The sequence below is a fragment of the Lynx canadensis genome, chromosome A3, assembly GCF_007474595.2.
Source record: "Lynx canadensis isolate LIC74 chromosome A3, mLynCan4.pri.v2, whole genome shotgun sequence".
NCBI lineage: Eukaryota > Metazoa > Chordata > Mammalia > Carnivora > Felidae > Lynx > Lynx canadensis.
The window spans coordinates 102,714,542-102,738,256 of NC_044305.1; the positions used below are offsets into that span (position 1 = coordinate 102,714,542).

The window sequence follows — 23,715 nt, forward strand, 5'->3', positions numbered from 1 at the left end:
GAGAGAAGATGGCGGTCGGGCCCAGGGTGGTAGCTGTGGAAGGGAGGGGTAGGTTCACTCTGGATGTGTCCTGACATTAGAGCCAAAAAACTAGATGAGTGCGCCCCAGGGATATGAGTCGCGTGAGCAGAGGTCTGGGGTGCTTCAATGCTGGAGCTCAGGAAGACAAAGAGGGCCCAGCAGGGGAGGCTAGGAAGGAGCAGCCAGGGCCCCTGCACAAAGGCTGAGCAAGGCCATGTGGTTCTGGCAACCAGAGGTCAAGGTAATTGACAAGAGCAGTCTCAAGGGAGGAATGGAAGGAAAACTTCCTTGTGTGCGATCAGGAGAAAATGAGGACGTTGGAGTGGCAAGTACAGAGCACGCATCTGAGAAATAATGCTGCACAGGGGTGAGGGAATGAAGGAGCAGCAGAGGACAGCGTCGGCTGGGACCAAGTGAGGGTTGTTCCTGAAGATGACAGAAATAACAGCATGCTGATGGCAGTGACCCACCAGAGGAAAACTGATGAGACCGGAGCAAACAGAAGCAGCTGCTGGAATAGCTTCTTTAGCAGATGACAGGTAACAGGATCCGGAGCCCAGGAGCAGGGAAAGGACTAAACCATGTACCTTTCCTTCAAGAGGAGGAGAACGCTGCACATGGTTCAGATATGGGAGGAATGGTACAGATTTGGGGGCAGGAAGGCATTGGGATTCCCTTCTGATGGCTTCTATTTCCTCAATGAGAAAAGAACCAAGATCAGGTAAGACAGATACGAGTAGGGAATCTGAGGCTGGAGGGGAGAGAACAGTCATAACAGTCTTCTGCACAGTGGGAAAGGGGCCAGAGACTGGCAAGGGGATCTAGAAGAACTACCAGGGACACTAAGGACGCACTTAAAAGTTCCGGGTCATGAAGCGACACGAGCCTGCAGTATGGTTGGGTGTTCTTCTCAGGCAGATTCTGCTTCTGCAGTAGGAGCCTGAAGCAGATGGAAAGCTGGATTTGTCAAGGGAGGCTGGCCAAGAGAAAGGCGGAGGGCTTCAGGTGCACATGGCGTGGCTGTGGGCATGGGCGTATGTTCAGCACCCTGAAGGATCAATGGAAGGTAGCAGGATCAAAAGGCCAGAGGCTATACTAAGGTCAAAGAATGAAGTGGGCTGATGTGTTAGGAAAAGTAAACAGGAAACAGAGAAGGTGACAGTGGAAAAGTGGATTGCTTAAATTTGCAGTTGTAAAGAGGGTACAGTTATACATGACAATAAAGTCTAGAAAATAGCAGTGGGAATCAGCAACTGAGGTGAGGGGACAGGTAAGAGCAGTGCAGGTGAGGGGGTGAGTTCAGGTTACTTACAGGATCGCCCACAAAGAAACTGAAATCACTGGGAATTCTGACACACGCAGTGTCGAGAAAGTCAGGGAGCAAGTACTCCATGAGTTAAGGGATGAAGGGAGAAGTCTGGAACTTAAAAGGTGACTGTAGTAAGAAGATATAGCAGGTGATCCAGGCTAAAAGCTTGAGCTTCTGGGAATTAGAGAGTTTTTAAAAAGGCGATAAGGATAAAGAGGACAAGCTGTTCCATGTTCATTTGCAGTGACTCACAAGCATGGGAGAGAAAAGATCGGCAGCCTGAGGGGGCCTGGAAGAAGTAGGGTCCTCAGTGGACAGCCAGGTTTCAGTCCGAAATCCTGCTGACCTGGTGCTTAATCCTCTCTCTCTTTTACAATATTTGAGTGCAATCGTAAAAGCAGAACCATGTGTCTAGGAAATAGAAAATGGTTTAAACTTTAAGAATCGTTAAAAATTTTCCATTATCCTTAAAGTTGATTACTTCTTCATCTAACTATGAAAAGCCACACTGGACTTCAAATTCAAGATCTTTATTTGAGGACAGTGTCAAGTGGCCAGTACATGGAGGACCCGTGAAAACACGTCCTCACTGGTATTTCCCCACGGGGCTTGTATCACAGTACTAAGAAGTGTCCAGTTTCACAGAGCTCATAATGTAGTGGAAGGAGTTACAAGACTGGAAGCTCGGTATCTTTCCAACACGCCAATACTTACTTCACAATGCCGTAGCCCAAGCTCACAATGATCACAAGGAGGCGAGCCAATGTCCTCTTAACCGCAGATATCAACTCCGCAAATATCAATAAACCTTGGGCTGAGGGGAAGAAAGAAAAGAATTCATTCTGTGTACATCTCGAGGCCTGCCACCAAGATTCTAAAGATGTACTGTGTATTAAGTACATTCTGACTCCAGACGAATTAGCCTTATTTGCTTTAAAGGTCATCTAATCCAACTGATGTTTGAAAACCTCAGTCTTGTATCAATCTAAAATCTCCCCCAGCTTCCCTCTGTTCTTGTTCTTCTCCTTGAGGTTATAAAGAACTTTCTGTCTTGCAAATATGTGAAAACAATAAGGTCCTCTAGAATTTTCTTTTCTCCAGGATGCCTTGATCATTTATTTATGCTCCTACTGTGTGGCTACAATAGGAAAAGAGACACCATGATCCCTGCCCTCATGAAGCTGCTACTCTGGTGAGGACAAGTAAATACACAGAACTCAGTGTGGTGAGTGCTAGAGGCAACACAGCATCTCCCAGGACTATTAAGAAGCCAACTGAATCCACACTTGAGGGAGGTGCAAGTGGGTTCAGAAAAGCTTCGCAGAGGAAGCAACATCTAAGTCAGGATTTGAAGGCCTAGTAAAAGTTAAACATTTGGGGGGAATAAGAGAAAAGCAAAATAAATGGCACATGAAAAGGCATGGAGGAGAAAAGATGAAAAGTAAAATACTTTGCAAGAAATCAAAGTTCAGTGTATCTGTAGCAGAGAGTGTAATGGGGGATATCAAAAAAAGAGGCTGGTGATAGAGGCAGGGACAATCACGCAGGGTGGTTAGGCCATGTTATGAATCTGGCTTTTATGTGAAGGGCAGTGGGAAGTCAATGACTGTAAACAAGGGAGTAAAAAAGGAATTGGTAAACTATAGCCCACAGGTCAAATTTGGCCCTACATCTGTCTTTGTAAATAAAGCTTCATTGGAAGAGAGCCACGCCCATTTGTTGACGTGTTGACTGTGGCTGCTTTTGTGCTATAATGGCAGAGTTGAGTAGCAGCAACAGAGACCATATGGCCTGTAAAGCCAAAAATATTTACCATATGGCCTTTGCACAAGAAGTTTGCTGACTCTTGGAATAAAACGGACAGCTTGATTTTATCAAGATTGCTCTACTTAATGGCTTGGAGAGGAACGAGACTACCAGCAAGGAAAATGCTCGGGAAGTCATTCCAGAAATCCAGGTAAGAGACGATAAGAGCACAGTGCTGGCAGGGAAGATGGAGAGAACCAGAAAGATATACAGAAACAAGTAGTGAATCCACCTAATTAGTCTTGTTTTCAGCTCACAATTTTCCAACTTGTCCACAAGAAATCACAAGAGACCTCATCAAATGCCTTGTAGACAGATGTGGAACTAGAGGGAGAGGAAGAGGGTGGCAAAAAGGATGGCACCAAGGTCAAGTGGCAGGGCCATCCACCAACAGGAATACCTGCAGGAGCATTAGGTTGGGACTAAAGTGAGTCAAAAGTACAAGGGTGGGAAAGGTGAGTTTCTTTTATGCCCTACAGAGATGAATGCAAGGCATTCAGAAGATGTTTGGCAGGTGACTAGTTACTAGATCTGCAGCTCAGGACAGACATCTGGCCAGGAAGTTGAGCTTTAAGAAGAAAACAATGGATGAACTCCCCAAGAGCGGATGCAGAATGTGAAGAGGTTTAGGATAACAAATGTTTAAGGGTAGCGTGTTTTCAAATCCCTTCATGAGCTGCTCAGTCTGGACTACTTCCCTCTTGGAATAAAGTGAATACAACCTTCCTGGCAGGTGGACCTTCTCAATGTCTTGACTGCTAGCCCTCCTGCTGTAACCTAACGCTGTAGGAGCTAGTGGGAGGCACAACTGCCTATAACTGTCTGTGTTGAGCTGATTCATCAGCTTCAACCTTTAAATCCTTTAGAAAAGTTTCCCATTTATATTTTTTCAATTTATACTTGAACCCCAAGTTCAAGGTCTTACCTATTAGGTTTTACCTTTCCATTTGGGATATCAAATCTGTCTGTACCCCTTCAAGTACCTTCACGTGAGAAGGGTCCATCTAAAATTATTCTCTATACCCCCAGTATGAACAACTCCACCAGCCTCACATCATCCACAGAATTTTAGTGAATGCTCTCTACATATGCACAGGCCTGCAATAAATGTTAGGTATAACATTTAGGATAAACCAGCCACAAGGTCTAAAACCTGTGAGACAGGTGTCATTCAAAACCCCCTTCTAACCCAGTGGTTCTCAATCCTAGATGCATACTAGAATCATATGGGAAGCCTCTCAACAGAACCAATTCTTAGGCCTACTTCAACCAGAATCTCTGGCACTGGTATTGCTTGAAAGTTCTTCAAGGGACACTTATGTGCAGCCAGGGATGAGAACCACTGCTCCGGTGCTGTCCAACAGAAGTTTCCAGGATGATGGAGATGTTCTACATCCATGCTGTCCAATACAGTAATCAATGGTCACATGTGGCTACTGAGCATGTGAAATGCAGCTAGTACAACTGAGGAAATAAACTGCCAACTTCACTTAATTTAAACAGCCAGATGTGGTTTATGGCCACCACACTGGACGACACAGCTCTATACTGACAAGACTGATGGGTGCTTATGTGCACGGGCTCTTTAGATATGGCTGCACAGCCAGTTTTCAGTGCACATTTCTCCATCTTGTCCACAAGAAATCTAAGTTGTCAAATACCTTGAAGAAGTCCAGGTATACTAAGTTTAGAAGCACAAAAGAAGTCAATCTGGTATGACCTATTCTTAAGGTCCCCGTGTTGGGTCCTAACAATCACTGTTTCCTGTCCCTGCAGGATCAGTGCTAAGCAAGACAGCCTGGGTTACAGAATTCCCACTTGGGAAAATCAGAAAGAGCAACAGCCATGTCGTCCGACACCTGTCCCTCTCACAGGACTCCTCAAAGACGCTGACAGCGGCCTGGGGCTTCTCTCCCAAGCCCTTCTCGTGTCATCTCAGACACAGGGCTTGAAGTCCGTGAGGATGGCAAGAGCTTCTGCGGCTCCCCACTGAAGTTCAAGCCACCCTCAATGCTCCCTAGACAAGAGAGGATCACCACTCAGAGCAAAGGAGCTGAACTGCTTTATTTCACATTCAAGAATGCTTTACTCTCCAGCCAGGAGCAGCAGCCTCACCCCTCCTTCATTATTTTATTTAGAGCACACACGTGCACGCATGCACGCGCGCACGCGCACACACACACACACACACACCACTAAAACCTCTTATAGAATAATAATACCTCTAATGTGCCTCCTTGAATGTTTGTCTTTTCTTTCTTCTTTTGTACCTACCCTTTTATTTTGGGAAATTACAAACATTCCCCAACACAGAAAAAGCAGTATAGTGAACTCCCATGTGCCCAATACTCAGCTTCAATAATTATCAACATTAGGGCAAATCTGTTTCATCTACATTCCAACTCACTCTTCTTTTTTTCTGGAGTATTATAAAAATAAATAGCTGACATAATCACACCCTATAAAAATCTGCACAAAGATCATTTTAGCTGATCACTCAGAACTGATCACTCCTGAGTGCTTTCATCCCTTTGGAGCTACCTCCCTTTTCAAAGGCTGGGTGATGGGATTGTACCTTTACCTCTCTGGCCTTTTTGCATTCCACCTTCTAGAAACCTGGGGCACACATCTGAGGATGCCCGCCTTCCTGCCCTTTCTGATTCACACACTTCCCTGTGTAAACCGTGAGGGGCCTCCACTGGTCACATGAAGTTCTGTGTGAGAACGAAGAGACAGAACACAAGAAGGCTGCAGGCACATCCATCCCAGAACTACTGATTTTACTGCGTGGGGTCAGATTTTCCTTCTTTTCTCTTGTGGAGGAGAAAGGAGTAGGAAGAGTATGGGAAAATGACTGAGAAATATGTTAAAAGGATCAGTAGCACCTAAAGTGCCCCCCTCTGGAACTTTTATTGATTTAATCCAATCACTGAAGTGGGAGTTTTCTTTTCCCCAGGAGGAAAGTGAGGGAAAGAAGGGAAATGGAAAATGAGGACAATACAGACACTAGCCTAGATCAGAGTCCTACTCTCACGTTCTCATCTTGGCTCTTGTCGTCTTCATCTATAACACAAGTGTTCCCAAATCACTGTACAAAGGAGGCCTCCCGCAGCTCTGCTCACAAATGCTAGGGGCCTCTTGGATCATATCGTATTTATGGAGAGAGTCACAGCTTACTTGATAGCCCAGTGCTGCTGATGTTTTGATATTCGGTATAAAAAACTGCTTTTTCAAGCATTCCCAGGAAAATAACAGCTGCAATCCAGAACTGAATTCTTAATATATCTTTCCAGTAACAGGCAGACCACATCAGCCACAGTACGCCATATAAAATATAAACGATACACATCACCATGTAAAACTGTAGGAAGAAGAGCAATTTTAGTCAGTTAAGGCTTATGATCGCTTGAAAATGGACATTTCTTCATTCAAGTATCCAGTCTTTTATTTCCCTGTCACTCTAGCCAAAAACAGAGGGTATACCAAAGTATTAGCTACTAAGGGATACCACCACTGAGCTCTTTAAGTTGTTAGATTTTCCAATTAGGATATAAAATTCATTTTTAAAAAAGGAAAAAATGATGAGAAATACTCACAATCATTAGTGGCCAATCTGATGCGGAAATATATCCATGAGGCCCGATCATAGAAAGAGAAACTGGTGAAGATGGAGATAAAGACATCAAAGAATTAAATTACCAATCAGTCTTTTCTTATATTTTTAAACGTAAGCTCATTTCCCAGAAGGTTCCAAGAACACACACCAAGCCGACAAATCTGCATTTTTACCTAAGACACACAATGTATTGGCTAATTACCAGTCATTAACATGTAATCTTACCAAGATACCTTTACTTGTATACATGCTGTTGTAAAACCTGGGCCAAATCTGATCTTATGCAGACAGTAAAGCAGTACCGGCCTTAGGTTGGCCCCATGTTGAGTTGCTGACCTCACTGAGGACTTTGTCTTCCTTACTGTAACTTGGGATAAATTACTGAATTCAAGCATCTAGTTTGGGTCATTGTCCAAGGTGACAATAATAAACAGAGTGCCAGATAAAGTACAAGACTTGCAGAGCTCAGTAACTGCTTCTGTTACTAACTAGTAGGGCCTTAAAACTGCCTGCTGCTATCAGGGGAAAAGACGCAATACCTGGGAAGCCGGGGGTTGTGGGGGGACACACAAGTCCAGGTGGCAGCTCTCTTATTTGGCTCTTATCTGGCCCACTATGTCATCTGTGGGAGGAAGCCCCACGGCCCACTTGTCCAGAGCACCCACCTCCACCAGCTTCCCCTGTAGTACACCAGTTCTGTGCCTCCTCTGAAGCAACGCCTATGTCCCCTCAGTACTTTCTGCCTCCCCGCTGGACTGGGCAATTCTCAAAGGCAAAGCCTGGCTTCACACCTGTGTTCCCAGTGGGTGAATCAGAGCAGGATCGTCACATGCTGTTTGGCTACCACTGGTCCAACAGACGCTATTCTGCAAAATGACAGCCGAAGCAATTCTACGATCTGTGAAAGCATTCGCTCCCTTGAAGATTGCTTATTGTAAGCCCACTCTTGCATTGGGGGTGGGGAGTGGGCAGAGCTCACAGACCACAGAAGCTATCATTGCCAGACAGGCTACTTCTACTCCTAAGCTACAGACAGATGCTTTAAAATGAGAATTTTAAACGCCTGGTGATGGCCATTTTCCTGATATAGAATATAATCTACTTCAAATACAATTAAAATGTTGCCTAGCCATCTCTATATTAGGAATTTTTTTTTTAATCTGAAAGGATAAAGAATTTTATTATATCCCACTGGAGTTTGAAATTTTAAAAATTTATCTTAATTTTAAATTTCCAATCCATTAAAACATATAATAGTAAGATAAGCAAAAAGTTTTAAGTCCCCCAGATAAATAGGTCGTTTGTTTTTGTGATTCACAGAGATTTGTTTTGCAATGATGTATTTTAACCAAAAAAATGTAGATTTGGGTCAATGACAAAAACACAGAATACAGTAAAAGCAGACAGCAAACATGCATGCAGTTTAAATATACCATTCAAATTCCATCTTGCATCTGTTTTGTCCGTTTTCACAGAAACAATAAATATATGAAACCCATCTCTCTGTGTTCTGGCTATCACATCCTGAAACAGGAAAAAAATATATATCCTTTATGTTGTTTTAAAAAACTGCTGTAGAAAATATAGTTAAACAATTGTTCACATTTTAAAACAACTTTTAGTAACTGAATTGAGTTACTTTTCACTGTTTTAAATTTTTTTTAAGTTTATTTATTTTGAGAGAGAGAGAGAGAAAATGAGCAGGGGAGGGGCAGAGGGGGGCAGGTAGAGAGAGAATCCTAAGCAGGCTCCTTGCTGTCAGCACAGAGCCCAACATGGGGCTCAAACTCACAAACCGTGAGATCATGACCTGGACCAAAAACCAAGAGTCGGTTGCTTAACTGACTGAGCTGCCCAGGTGCCCCACTTTTCAGTCTTTTGAAACAATGAAAAAAAATGGTAGGTAGTGGAGGGACAGTGGACACTGGAAGGATTTCCCTCACTGTTTTCTCACCATGGGCCTCTCAGAACCAAAACAATGGAAGAGTTTAGCTTTTTCTACTCTTCAATTTTTCTACTTTCAGTATTTCTAAAGAATTTCCCCTGAATGTTACCATTCTACGTTTTACTTAATATTACCATTCAAATATTTTTTCCTAATATTACCCTTCCCACATTTTATCCTAATATCAAGCATTCAGTTTTTAATTTTTATTACATTTATTTATTTTTGAGAGACAGAGTGCAAGTGGGGGAGGGTCAGAGAGACAGGGAGACACAGAATCCAAAGCAGGCTCCAGACTCTGAGCCATCAGCACAGAGCCTGATGCGGGGCTTGAACTCATGAACCGTTGAGATTGTGACCTGAGCTGAAGTCGGAGGCTCAACTGACTGAGCCACCCAGGCGCCCCTCAAGCATTCAGTTTTTAAATGGGTGTGGTTTTGAACTGAACTGGGGGAGTTAGAAGTCAGATAACATTGTTAGAGAGACTGCACAGATTTGGTACATAGGTTCAATTACTTATTAAGATCTATGTTACTAGCAGTCCTGCCGGGAAAGGACACTGCTCATTGTAATGCCTGTGAACGCCACAATGCCCCCACATAACTGAATCAAACTTTTCACATACATCCTTCCAGAAGACTTCCTATCTTTCCCTTTCATTTCCTACTCCTCCACCTGAGACACAGCCTGTGCAAAGCTGGAAACACGAAGGATGACAAGATAAAAGCAAAGTAAGCTCTCCTAAACCTGTCTTCAGTCCCTACACACAGCTGCTTCCAACCCTCCCCACCTCTTGGTCTTGTGACTTTCAGAATTCCCCCAAATACCAAATTCTCTCCTCCCCGGTGCTACACTCATGGACTCTATCTATTTATTTCCATCCTCAGTGATGATCCAGACCAGCCCATTGCTATGCTAGGCATTTGAAAAAAGGCTGCAAAGAAGTTAACCTTAAGTTACAACCTAAAAGGAATTTTTAAACAAAGACAGAAACAAATACACACAAAATTCATATAGACACACACAAAAATATACTATTTGATATAACGCTTCTTTTTTTCTTCCCCACTTCTAATAATCCTACTGTATATCACCGTCCAAGTATCTATTCTTTTCAGGCTTACTAGAACTTGTATACATTTGATTTAAAGACAAATAAAATGACTTACTGTAGATCCTTCCTGGTTGGAAACATTTCTGATATTTGTAATTAGTTCCTTATTCTGGAAAAACAAATAACATAATTCCATTTTATATTGCTGCATTTCTATGGGGGAAAAGCTGTCTTAACAATCAAGAAAAAAATATGTTATGAGAAAAGTAAAGATTTGAAAGCTAAACACCAGAGAACACATCTCTTTGTAGCCCAAACATGAGTAACAAAATCCTGCTTTTGAAAAAAATTTTAAAAAAAGTTTTTTTAATCTATTTATTTTTGAGAGACAGAGAGTCAGATGCAAGTGGGGGGAGGAACAGAGGGAGAGGGAGACACAGAATCTGAAACAGACTCCAGGCTCTGAACTGTCAGCACAGAGCCCAACATGGGGCTCAAAATTCATGAACCTCAAGTTCATGACCTGAGCCGAAGTCAGACGCTCAACCAACTGAGCCACCCAGGCGCCCCATTGAAAAATTATTTTTTAAATCAAGATAGTGGCTACCTTTGGTGGGGAAGGTATTAGGAACTAAAAGGGGAGTCTAGGTGCTAAAATATTCTGTACTTGATCTGGGCCTATACTGGTGTGTTCAGGTTCTGAAAATTCATCAAGCCATCCACTTCTGATATGTACACTTTACATTTATCACACCTCAATACACATTTTAAGAACCCTTTACTATTTTTACCAAAGATATATTTTCATTTCAGAATTTACAGAACAAAAATAAGATAAAATGACCCACAGCCTCACAACTCATGGATGAGTGCTATCAACATTTTGGGATCTAATATTCCAGACAGGGAGGGAAGTAAGTGCATAAGGGAGGGGACAGTGTTCAAGTAGGTTAAGTGTGATAAGTCAAGAAGGCTGGCAGACCTTTGGTAAGACTAAGAGACCACCAGATCTCACATGGAGGTCACTGGAAACCTTGACTAGCTGTTCTGATGGAGTAATGGGGGCAAAGGTAGGACTGGAGTGGAAACAAGAGAGAGTGACAGATGAACTGACAACAGATCAGGATAGGAAGACAAAAGGGCTCTTTTTCAAGAGTGTTGCTGCAAAGGGGTACAAAGAAATGGAACAACGGTGCCAGTACCTTACTTATTACCTACTACCACACATTCAAAAGAACTTAACCTAAAAATAACTAATTAAGCACCTTTCTTTTATCAAAATGTTGACAGAATAGAATGTAAGTTACTACTTGTATTCAGTGGGAGTACAGTAAATTCTACTTTGACATGACAACACACATACTCACATTCAATGAGGGAAACACCTGTAAGTCACTGTTGCAATTTACGTTTTCATATTTTGTTGTCCAACATTCAACGTTCTTGAAATAATGACCACAAAAGTCTTCATCAACGCTAGGTTCATGTTTTTGTGATAGCTCCTCCTACTCAAGGCAAAATTCTGGGTTATAATTTGTTTCCACGCTTCTTACTCAGGAAGATAAGTAAAACTTAACATCTAAATGATATCAAAGATTTATTCAGTTTGGAGCACTTAAAAACACGCAGAACAAAATACTGAAAAGAAAAACATTTTTAAGTGTTTTTTTAATGTTTATTTTTGAGAGAGAGATGGGGGAGGGTGGGGGAGGGGCAGAGAGAGAGAGAGGGAGACACAGAATCTGAAACAGGCTCTAGACTCGGAGCTGTCAGCACAGAGCCCCACGCGAGGCTCAAACTCACGAACTATGAGATCATGACCTGAGCCAAAGTCAGATGCTTAACCGACTGTGCCACTTAGGCGTCCCAAGAAAAATGTTTTAAATATAATTTTAAGTATGATGAAGTTATCATGACATGTTAGCCATTCCAATATGCTCAGATACAGTAACACATAATGCAAGCATAATCTTACAGGAAGAAAGGTGATACGGTATTATCGCAGGAGATGGTTCACGGAGAAATAAAAAATATTTTGTCCTGAGGCTACTTTCATTTTATCCCATGTATAAAAAGATTTTACAAAGAAAAGCAGCATTTAACAATAAGGAAAGATAGGGGCGCCTGGGTGGCTCAGTCGGTTAAACCTCCGACTTCAGCTCAGGTCATGATCTCGCGGTCCGTGAGTTTGAGCCCTGCGTCGGGCTCTGGGCTGATGGCTCAGAGCCTGGAGCCTGCTTCTGATTCTGTGTCTCCCTCTCTCTCTGCCCCTCCCCCATTCATGCTCTGTCTCTCTCTGTCTCAAAAATAAATAAACGTTAAAAAAAAATTAACAATAAGGAAAGATAAACCAAAGACAGATGAATAAAACCAGGCTCCTAATGGCAGCTTCTAGTCATCAATAAAAGGTTAAGTTGGCTTCGACTGGCCAGTAGGAAACAGTTTGAGCCAAATAAATACAAAATAGTAACAGATTATAACCCATCTAACAAAGTAAAATTCAATGAGTCCATGCTGATGACTGCTCAGGTGACTGACTGACAGGTAAGACAAGAGGAAAAGAACAGGCTCATCTTCATGGAAGAATGTTAACAAAGCAGAAGGAAATATGGAATTAGAAAATCACCACTAAGCAATTATCAGAGCAATAGCTGATACATCAGGCAAGAGTCAAAGGATGTTCAGACAAGAACTGATGAAAAATCAGGATATTCACACACAAGTACAAAAGTACTTCTTTACAAGTTATTGTTAACAACAAAGAGAACAGTCATAACTCTACAGTGGAGAAACCTGGCAGAAATGTCCTTAACCAACAGATCAGAAGTTATCATTACCAAAAATGGGACAAACCCGAATTCTTTGGTACTCCTGCCAAAAATATAACCAGAATCTAATCAAGAGGAAACATCAGAAGTGCTGGAACTGAGGGACATTTTATAAAAATAAGTGGCTTGTATACTTCAAATATATCAATCAGTGTCATATCGTGAAAGACAAAAAACAAAACAAAAACAAAACAAAACACTATAGAAATGCACTGTGACCCTAGATTGGATCTTGTACCAGGAAAAAAAAATATAACAACAAACTGCCAAAAAGGATGTTTTGGGAACACCGGCAAAACTTTAATAAGATCTGTTTGTTAGATAATAATTTTGTATCAATGTTAAATTCCCTCAATTTTATCACTGCACTGTGCAAGCTAAGTGAACACCTTTGTTCTTAGGAAACACACTGAAGTATTTAATTTTTTTTTTAACATTTATTTATTTTTGAGAGACAGAGAGAGGCAGAGCATGAGCAGGGGAGGGGGAGAGAGAGAGAGGGAGACACAGAATCTGAAGCAGGCTCCAGGCTCTGAGCTGTCAGCACAGAGCCTGACGCGGGCTCAAACTCACGAACTGCGAGACCACGACCTGAGCTGAAGTCAGACGCTCAACCAACTGAGTCACCCAGGCATCCCAGGACACACTGAAGTATTTAGTATGTAGGGGTAAAATAACAGGGAATAAAGTCACAAAGGCAATATTTGAGGACAATGGCACCTTTCACCCCAAATGGAAAGACGATACAGATAAAAGTATGGAAATGCACACGATTCATGCTAGGAGCACACAAACAACAGATAAGCCGTGAAGGAAATGACTGTGAGCAACCATCAGGAGACCTGTCACAGGAGAACATCTTGCTGAGCCCAGTGGACCCTGCAGGGGAAGAAGAAACCCAGTGGGGCCTCTTTCCTCTTCTTACACCCTCCCCCTTCTTTCCTTGGCAGGGGCGGGTGGGGGGAGGGGTCTCCTTTCCCCTCACCTCTTTGGGAGATTTACTTCTACTCACTAAAGCTACCTGACTTCACTAAAGTTCTAGGTGTCCTGTCACTAATTTTTTGAATGAAGTAAAACTTTCACATTTCTTTCTTAAACTATGTTGATTTTTATTTGTATGTGACCCACAACATCTTTATCTACAGTTCCTACATGACTGATTTAAATATTTACTAACATTTCTCTCAAGACAAAAAAGAAACTAAAAGATTTGTTTCCTTCTCAGGAGGTACATACTTTGATAAAATTAAAACATTTCTTGGGGCGCCTGGGTGGCGCAGTCGGTTGAGCGTCCGACTTCAGCCAGGTCACGATCTCGCGGTCCGTGAGTTTGAGCCCCGCGTCAGGCTCTGGGCTGATGGCTCAGAGCCTGGAGCCTGTTTCCGATTCTGTGTCTCCCTCTCTCTCTGCCCCTCCCCCGTTCATGCTCTGTCTCTCTCTGTCCCAAAAATAAATAAAACGTTGGAAAAAAAAAAAACAAAACAAAACAAAAACCAAACAAACATTTCTTGCCTAAGTCCCAAAATAAATCTGTGGCACTTTTAAAACTACAATCCACATTTCTGGCCTCCTCACCTGATGAGCTAATAAATCTTTATACTCATAATTTTTTCCTTCATACCTTTACATACCTTAAAAATTTGCATTTTACTTACCTCCAGCTTAGAATATTCATTCTGACAGGTATGATACTTCAAATACCACTCGATGGTAAACTTCACAGGCCCAGAACAACTGAATGACTTAACTGTTTAGAAAAAAGAAAGTCTTATTGTACAACAATCCTATATGTACTCCTATGTAAGCTTTCAGGTTTCAAGAATGCAACTTAAAATAGGTTACTATAATGAAACAATGAATAAAATATTACCTAATTTCTCCCCAAAATCACTGCAAAATGAGATAAGTTCATTAAATTAAATTATTATAGTTAACCAAATACTATTCATTTAATCTGTACGTTAAATCCAGCATTAAAATCAACTGAGTAACGGAATATGCTAAGTCACTGCTCACCGCACTCTAAACTCTTCTCTTCACTAACTTATTCATTCAAAAAATACTGAGTGAGCACCCCTTGTGTGCCAGAAAGAGACATAATGGTAAACGAAAACAACTCCTGTCCTTGATATTACAGGTATTGGGCAGGGGAGGAATAACAGTTAAATAGGCACCTTAGACAGAATAAGGGGCTGAGAACAGGGAGTCAGAGGAGCCCTGAGCAGGGCACCTAGCATAGTCTAGGAGGGCATAAAGAAGGGGTGCTGACAGGCTTACTGGTGGAGGAGACCTCTAATGTGAAGAGCAGGAGTTAGCTAGGTGATGAGGAGGGTGGAAACAGTATATGCAAATGCTCAGGGCAGGGTATGTGAGAGCAGGCATGAGTATGACCACCTGAAAATAGTTTGCTATGGTCAGAACACAGATTGGGGAAAGAGGGAAGAGCTGAAGCTGGAGTAGAGTGCTGGAGAAAAGTCATAAGGGGTACTATGCTTTGCTAAGGAGTTTTCCTTTATTCTGAATGTTACAAAGTAACACCAAATATTTCAGGTAGGAGGGTAACATGATTAGACAGACTGAAAAGGATTAAGTCTAGAATTAGGAAGAGCTCTTTTGGGAGTGTCATCACAACATGGCAGCTGGCTTCCCACAGAATAGGCCATCAGAGAGAAAGAGCAAAGAAGAAGCCACAGTATCTTTTATGACCTAGTTTCAGAAGTGATATGCCATTAGCTCTATCATATTTCTTGGTTAGACCAACCTTGATACAATATGGTAGGAGACTACATAAGGACATGAATACCAGGAGGCTGGGATCACTGTGAACCAGAAGGGAACCACTGGTAACCAGAAGGAATCCAAACCGAGCCCCGAGACTGTAGTTCAAGAAGCTGAGGCTGGTAGAATTTCTGGGGGAGAATACTCAAGAGCTGGAACCTGCACAGAGAGAGAGTAAAAGAAATCTGGACAGAGATACTATTGAGCCTGCCTGCATGGCAGCCAGCCCATGCATAGAAAGAAGCCCAATCACTCTCAGAGGTCATACAGGGCTCGTAACTGTTTGAGTTTCCACTAGCAAGAGTGGAGGGGCCTCATTAAATATACCAAGCATTCAGGAGAAATGTAGCAGGGTCACATCTTAGAAGTGGTGCTAAGTTGGCCCTACAGTTAAAGCTACTCCAGATCTATCCTGAAAGAAATTAAACACAAAACTGGAAAAGATCAAACTCACCCAAAAGAAACTCAGCTGTCTGCCAGAACAAAGTCAAAGGAATACAACTATACAATACAATTACAGCACTTAAGAAGCTAACATTCATGATATCCCCCATCCAACCAAAACCCTAGACAGAAAAAGAAAAAACTAACTCATAATCATGATAGATTAGTCATTATGATAAAAATGGAAGGGACAAAGATGATTAGCAGAGAAGAATATTAAAGCTGTTATAAATATTTTCCATATGCTGAAAGATGTAAAGGAAAATATGAAAATATTGAGAAAGAAGATATTAAAAAACAAACTTCTAGAGATTAAAAAAATTACAATATCCAAGTAAGAAGTTCACTTTATGAGACTAACAGGAGATTAAATACTGGAGAAGAAAAGATCACTGAATTTGAAGACAAAGCAATAGAAAGATTCAAAATGAAGCACAGAAAGAGACTGAAAAAAAATTAACAAGGCCTCAGTGATCCGTGAGACAATATAAAGCAGTCTAACATACATGCAAATTGAGCCCCAGAGAGGGAGGACAGGGAAGTGGGGACAGAGTATCTAAATCCATAATCCAATGTAAAAGATGAGATTTTTTTCAGTGTGGATATCCAGTTGTTCCAGCATCATTTATTGAAAAGACTATTCTCTCTCTAAAGAATTATCTTGGCATCTTTGTTGAGAAGCAACTGACCTCATAAATGTGGGTTTATTTCTGGGCTCTCTGATCTTTTTTTTTAAATTTTTAAATATTTATTTATTTTTGAAAGAGAGAGACAAAGCATGAGTGGAGGAGGGGCAGAGAGAGACAGAGACAGAATCTGAAGCAGACTCCAGGCTTTGAGGGGTCCGCACAGAGCCTGACATGGGGTTCAAACCCATGCGCCATGAGAACATAACCTGAGCAGAAGTCGGACGCCTAACCCACTGAGCCACCCAGGCACCCCTCTGATCTGTTTCATTGTTCTATGTATCTATCCTTATGCTAGTACCACACTGCTACAGTTACTGAAGCTTTACGTAGGTTTTGAAATAAAATAGTAAAAGTCTTCCAACTTTGTTCTTTTTCTAAAATTGCTTTGGCTATTCTAGGTTCTTTGCACTTGCATATAAATTTTAGATACAGCTAGTCAATTTCTACATAAAAGTCAGCTTGGATTTTGATTGAAATTAGCTGAATTTATAGACCAATCTGGGGAAAACAGACAGTATAACGGTAGCTACAGAGTTTTCATAGATGTCTTTACCAGCTTAAGGAAGTTCCTTCGAATATTTCTAGTTTTCTAAGAGTTTTTATCATGAATGTGTGTTGAATTTTTTCAAATATTTTTCTGTACATATTGAGATGACTATATAGAATATTTCTTTTATTCTGTGTAGGGGGTGAATAACATTGAGAGATTTTCAGCAGCAATTCCACAAGACTACCTCTTGAATGGGATACCAAAAGAGGGGTCACCTAAAGGAAAGTCAGATGTCTCATCTACCAAACGGCAGGGACACATATCCAAGGGACTAATTCTTAGATTTTTGCAGGCATTAAAATTGGTTCTGTGAGAACACAGAGCCTCATTCTCACTCCTTCATTACAACACCAATTTAGATGTATAATCTGGAATGTCCAATTACTGCTTCAAATGAACAGTAACTGTAAAGTGGTTGTGTAATGATTAACTCTCTCCCTTCAGCATGTCTTCCTGGATACCCAAAGGTGATGAAAGCTGCTTGATGAGCATGGCACCAGAATGAAGGCTCAGATGGATACTACGTCCACATCTATCAGCCACATGTCCTACCTACAGTCACAGCTCAAGAAGACCTCTCTCTCAGGGCACCTGGGTGGCTCAGTCGATTAAGCGTCCGACTTCGGCTCAGGTCACGATCTCACCCTTCCTGAGTTCGAGACCTATGTCAGGCTTTGTGGTGACAGCTCAGAGCCTGAAGCCTGCTTCAGACCTGCGTCTCCCTCTTTTTCTGCCCCTCCCCTGCTCATACTCCATCTCTCTTTCTCTCTCTCAAAAATAAACATTAAAAAAAAAAAAAGAAGACCTCTCTCTCATCGGTGCTACTAGACACTGTCTGCTTTACTTAACTAAACCCTCACATATATATTTTTTATGCTTTTACTGTTAACTGTCTTCTGCCTCATTCTTTCTTTAGATATATTAATACCACTGTCTTGAGTGTGGTCTACTCTTAGCTGATCTCAGATATTAGGTATGATTTTTTAAAATCAGATTATGTGTTTCACTGGTCCATATCACTTTTTCCCCCTCATGTAATTTTTTTTTGTCTGCAACAGTCTCCTAAGTCTTACTTGTCTAGCCACTGAAATCTGAATTCACTAAAGCAGTTAGATGCCAATTTTTTTTCCCCTCACCCACCTTGGACTTCAATTTCCTCTTACCAAGTTGTTATCACCACTGATGATCTAGGATATCAATGAACTGCTTTGAACCACCTCTGCTGTCTAGCTAATGGCTGGACATACAGCAGAATCACCCAACAAATGACCTGAGCGTACTGTGATAGAGAAAAGGGGCATGGCTTTGGATCCCCAGGAAGCCAATTTGCTTTACCCAACAAAAAACTACTCCTTATGCCAAAATTTTAACCTTGGCAGCCAATTTACCTAGTCAAGTTACTGGAAACACTAAGAGGAGTTGGACCACAGTAAATATGATCTGCTGTAAATTCATCAAAAATACTGAAAACCTTGGGTGGCTCAGTTGGTTAAGTGTCTGACTTCGGTTCAAGTCATAATCTCAGGGTTCGTGAGTTTGAGCCCCTCATCGGGCTTGCTGCTGTCAGCTGAAAGCCCACTTTGGACCCTCTGTCTTCTTCTCTCTTTGCTCCTCCCAAAATAAAACACAAAAAAAAAAAAAAAAAAAAAAAAAAAATCTATAAAAATTAAAAAAAATATTTTGAAAACCTCAAGATGTATGAGAACCTGGCAGTTCTCACACATTGGCATTTACATAGAGAACATAGTCCCTAACAAATAAGTTCACTTTCATAAGCTCTAAAATCCTAATTAAAATGTTAGTATGTAGTAATTTTTACTGTATTCTATGGTGATGGATATATTTATAAAAATTTCAGGGGCATAAAGGCTTTACCACAATCATGACATTTCATATACTCATAAAAGGAATTCATCTAGTTTTAAAAGCTGGGATTCAGAGTCAAATTTCATAGAAGCCTACTTTATTACACATTAATTTTAATTTTTAAAGAACGATTCATATTACATTTTTTGAGACAGGATCAGAGAAATGCATTCTTGAAAATAACCAAGTCTTCACTGAAACAAAAGAAACCCTGAAAATTTTAGAACCACTTAAAAACAAGTATTTAGCCTAGTTTAAATATATATATTAGTTTTAGTAACATATCAGTTTCTGTTATATTACATGAGGTTATTCATTTATAATGTACTGTTATGTTAATATTACTAGTTTATTGTACTTACCAGAAAACCTGATTTCTGTAGAGTTAAACACAGTTTTCCTAAATATCAAAGGTCCTGATTTCTAAAATGAAAACACAAGGAAATACAGAATAATCTAGTTAAAATTTTTTTCTCTATTCAGGAGTACAGTTTTACCCTGGAGAATATACAGTTCTAACTCTTGCACTCCTGTGACCAGAGTGATTTTTTAAAAATAATTTTTAAGTAATTTTTAAAAAATTAAAATAATTTTAAAAATCTGGTCATATCACCCACTTGCTTAAAATCCTGTTCCATGTATCTAACTCTCTACTAGGCTCCGGAATGCCCCTGCCTCTAGCATCTCAGCGGGGGCCAGCATCACACAGAGGGTCAGGGCTGCTGCCTGCACCATCGCTGCCGCTCGGACAGGGGTCCTACCTGTGCATCTGCAGTTGCTCTCGCGATACTGGTATGAATGTACTTTTGATAAAACAACCATGCTTCTCCCTAAGTGTGTCTTACAACAGACCGATTCTTACTGCCACTTATAGGTCCCTGCATAGTCAAAGTCCTGCCCACCTGTTTTAGCACCTTTCTCTCAGTGCTTCAAAAGCAGGATACTCCTTCCTGCCCTCAGGAACCTGAAAATTGACTGAAAAAACCCTTCCCTGTCACTTTCCTCATCTTGTTAGTGACTTCTTACCCTTCTCAGCCCAGTTCAAGAGTCCCTTCCTCAGGAAGTCTTCCTTGATGCTCCCTCCACACCAGGCCAGGCCTTCCCTTCCATAGTCTCTAGGACCCATCCTTCACAACCCTTGCCACAACTAAAACGAAATGATCTATCACTTAGTTATTTAATGAATGCCCTCACCAAGAATAAAAATGCTGAGAGAAGGGATTGTGTTCAATGAACAAGTGGTTAGGAACGAAAGAAAAAGGCTGATGACAGACAGCTCTTTCTTGATAGCCTCCCACCCCAACACAGTTTCAACAACAAAACCCCCAGCCCGGTCCCCTCCTCTGAGCTCCGGATCTGCCTACCCAACCGCCTCAAGGTCATGTCCACGAGGATGTTCAACAGACATTCCACACTAACCTGTCCTAAACCAGATACAGTCCTCTCTGCTCCTCGCCAACTCTTCCTACACTGCCCGTGTTGGCTGCAGGTGATGCCATCTTCAGTCACCTCAGCCTTGGCTCCTTCCAGTCTCTCACCTCCATTGCCCAATCCCCAAAGCACACCTACTTGATCTCACAAACACTTCCCAAATGTAGCTCTTCCTCTCCATCCCTGCCACCACTGCTCCAATTCAGGCTCTCAACATCTTCTGCCTACAGTTCTGCAATAGCTGGTATTTCTGCCCCAGATCTGAGCCTATAATTCATCCTGATATAGCAGCCGCAGTGACTGGTACTTATGTCTAAAATCCTTAATGGCTCTCCCTCATTCACACCCAAAATTTGTTCCTGGTGGCCTACTCCAACCTTTAAATGGGGTTTCTGTGAATCAGCAGGACCCTTTCGAAAAAAGTTTTGAATTAGGTGACATGATAAAAAGATGGATTCTGGCTTCACATTTCAAAAAAGGAGACCTGGCAATTCTGTGCCTACACCGCCATATAATATCCACCTGCTGGAGCTGAATGGTAGCTGCCCTCTTCAGAAGAAGCATGTAATCTGTAGTCCACCGCTCTCCCCAGCATCCCCTCCAGTCCTAAATCTAGCTCACTGCACTAAATATCACTGGCCTCAGACCCTGCAGGTCCTGGAGTTTAGACCTCTAGCCATAGGCCCAGGGCCAAGCAAGCTCTGGAAGGTTTATGGTGGCCTGAGTCACTCTAACACTCCTACCAGAGCCTCACTCGGCAGAAACATTAAGAATTTCCTGCATCACTGCTGCTCTGCTCCCTCCTTCTTCCTCACTGAGGTAACATCTACTCATCTTTTAAGACCCAGCCAGGCACCAACTCTAGGAAGCGGGGTTAGGTGACCCCCTCAGTGCTCCAGCAATATCCTAAGAATGCTGCCGTGTAGGTAATCACTATTCATGAATCTGCTGTTCCTACTACTGTGTGAGCTTCTCGAGAGAAGGGACTGCTGTCTAAAATTCATCTTTGCAACAGCAGTGGCCAGCCAGTCTAATACCGAAGGTGCTCAAACTATGTGTTGACCTTTACAATCAAAAGAAGCACTGCTTGAGACATCTGCAGTACAGATTAATGAAAGGCTTGCTCTCCTTTCTTGTTCTGAAGGACAAGTTCCAACAACTTGCAATGGGGGGAAAAATCAGCCTACTCCCTGCAAAGCAGGGCTTTACAGACTGCTACCGACCTCACGTGGGATCCAAGGAAAAAATTACCTTCCTCATTCAGGAAGCAAAGTCATTCTTTCTGCAGGCCCTTTGGAGTTGCACTGTTTAAAGTATAGTTGGCAAAGATCTTTACAGATACGGTCAAGGAGTTGAACAATCTGTGCACAGCTCATTCACTTCCAATATTGTCTACTCTTAGTCTCTATGATACTGTCATCCATTCACCAGAGAAGCAGCATGAACCCATGAGTGTAGCTCTTGGAGTTTTCTGTTTACTGTCCAGAGAAATTCAGTAATAGAGATGCACACACTATTATCACTGGTGCATATAATGAAGGACCCTGGAAGAAATGGTAGCACTGGGTCTTAAAAATTGAGAAAGAGACCAACTTTCCTTCCTGTATAGTTTCTATGCTGTAGGAAGTATTTGCAGCCTCTGGTACTAAATGTTTCTGGTTGAGTAAATCAAAATATAAGTTTTGCCTTTAGAACTTAGACATCATTTCAATGCATATGGAAAATAATCATCTCAAAACAGAGCTGGGTGAGTCATCTGACTCCAGAAAAGCAGGAGATAAGGCCTCTTCCTGATTTCCTGCCCCTCTTTAGCAAAATTTTCCAAAATGCTACTCTTGCCTCGCTCCTACATCATCTCATGCAACTACCAGATGCCAAGTTCTCAAATATCCTGCCCTGGAAAGGAAGTTTCCACACACTCATGCCTCCAGCCTAGCCTTTCAAACGCTCCTTAATCACACATCCCACCCCATCTCCACACACACATTCCCCAACTGTGACAGGAGCCTTCGAGAAATTCAGGAACCGCAGAAGAGGGAAATGAGGGGTGGGGTAGCTCTCGCATTTAAAGAAGAAAACGAAAGCGGCGCACACACACTTTTTAAATTTGTGCTGAGAGCGAAGCCTGGGAAAGTCCTTCCTGTGGCCTCACGGGTGTGGCCCTCTGGCTGCACCCGGCCCCAGGTGGGGTCAAAAGGCAAAGATGCCGGCAGGAGTGCCAAGGAATCGGGGGGCTCGGGTCTGAATAAACGACGACCTGATCTAACCAGAGCGCGTCAGAGCACAGCCAGGGGCCAGGACTTAGGGAAAGGCGATCCGGAGGAACAGCAGCAGCGCGCAGAAGGGAGAACCGTCCCCGTGCACTAGCTTCACTGAGCTTCCCCACAGCCCAAGTCCAGCCGGAGGAGGGAGGTCTCCACGCCCGTTAACAGACGAAAGGCTCAGGGGGAGTATCAGGGACCCGGAGCAGGCCCGGCAAAGACCAGATGAACAAGTCCAGGGCCGGGAACCGGGGTCTGAAGGAGTCCCGGCGAGGACCCTGAGGGCCCGAGACGCGCCACGCCTCTGTTTCGACATTCCACTTACGTCGCTGATCGTCGCTGCCCAGAGCCCGAGCTCGGGGACGGCGACCACAGCCGCCGGGGCCCAGCACAGGAGGCAGAGGGCGACGCGAAGCAGCGGGGTCCCGGCAAAGAGGCGGCCGGGCGGGACCCAGGCTCCGATGCGGCAGGCGGCGGCCATCTTGACACGGAAGCCGCACCTGGCGCTCCTGGACATCCGCCACGCCCCGGGTCCACACCTGATACGGCTCCGCCCCCGGGAGGCGGGTTCGGGTCGTGTGGTGTGGCTCCGACAGGGAGGTGGAGACGGGGTTTAGGCTTGGGCGGGGAGGCGCGGTTCGGACCCGGGAAGCGGAGCCCAGGAGTGGAGCTAGAAGGAGACAGAGCGCGGCAAGGGGGGGTAGGGGGTGGGAGGGGTGGGAGGGGTGGGCGGGCCAGAGCGTGGAGGCGAGCTTCAGGGCCGGGCCGGAGTCGGGAGGCGGGGTCGGGAGAAGAGCTGGGGGGCGGGACTATCGGGGGGGGAGGGGCGCGGGAGGAGATATGAGTGGGGGCGGGGCTTGGGGACGGGCCGGAGTGTGGAGGTGGGGCCGGGAGAACGGGCGGGGCGTGGGCGGGACCATATTGGGGGCGGGACCGGCCCGGGGTGAAAGGTCAAGTTCCAGACTTCGCTATGGCTGTGGTCTGATGCTTAATGGAGAATATGGGATGGAGTTTCGTGCTTAAGTTTTCTGCTCCTTGTGTTTCAGTTTCTTGTATCCTATACACGTGCCCCTATCCCAGTCCTCACAGCTCAAGGGAAACAAACTGTTCTCTTAAT

At 43.1% G+C, this 23,715-nt stretch overlaps 1 protein-coding gene across 3 annotated transcripts in view; it reads right to left on the minus strand.

The window, feature by feature from the left end:
* TMEM87B (transmembrane protein 87B) overlaps positions 1 to 23,203 on the minus strand; it is a 50,109-nt gene extending 26,906 nt beyond the window's left edge. For all 3 annotated transcript variants that reach the window (XM_030311140.1, XM_030311138.1, XM_030311139.1), the window contains exons 1-9: positions 22,924 to 23,203; positions 19,269 to 19,329; positions 14,235 to 14,326; positions 11,119 to 11,256; positions 9,867 to 9,920; positions 8,186 to 8,276; positions 6,733 to 6,794; positions 6,314 to 6,497; positions 2,045 to 2,144 (exon numbers count right to left, since the gene is read on the minus strand). In XM_030311140.1, the coding sequence (XP_030167000.1) occupies positions 2,045 to 2,144; positions 6,314 to 6,497; positions 6,733 to 6,794; positions 8,186 to 8,276; positions 9,867 to 9,920; positions 11,119 to 11,256; positions 14,235 to 14,326; positions 19,269 to 19,329; positions 22,924 to 23,115 (974 nt within the window). In that variant the 5' untranslated portion in view covers positions 23,116 to 23,203. The remainder of the gene's footprint in view (positions 1 to 2,044; positions 2,145 to 6,313; positions 6,498 to 6,732; positions 6,795 to 8,185; positions 8,277 to 9,866; positions 9,921 to 11,118; positions 11,257 to 14,234; positions 14,327 to 19,268; positions 19,330 to 22,923) is intronic.
* Between the last annotated feature and the right edge of the window lie 512 nt (positions 23,204 to 23,715).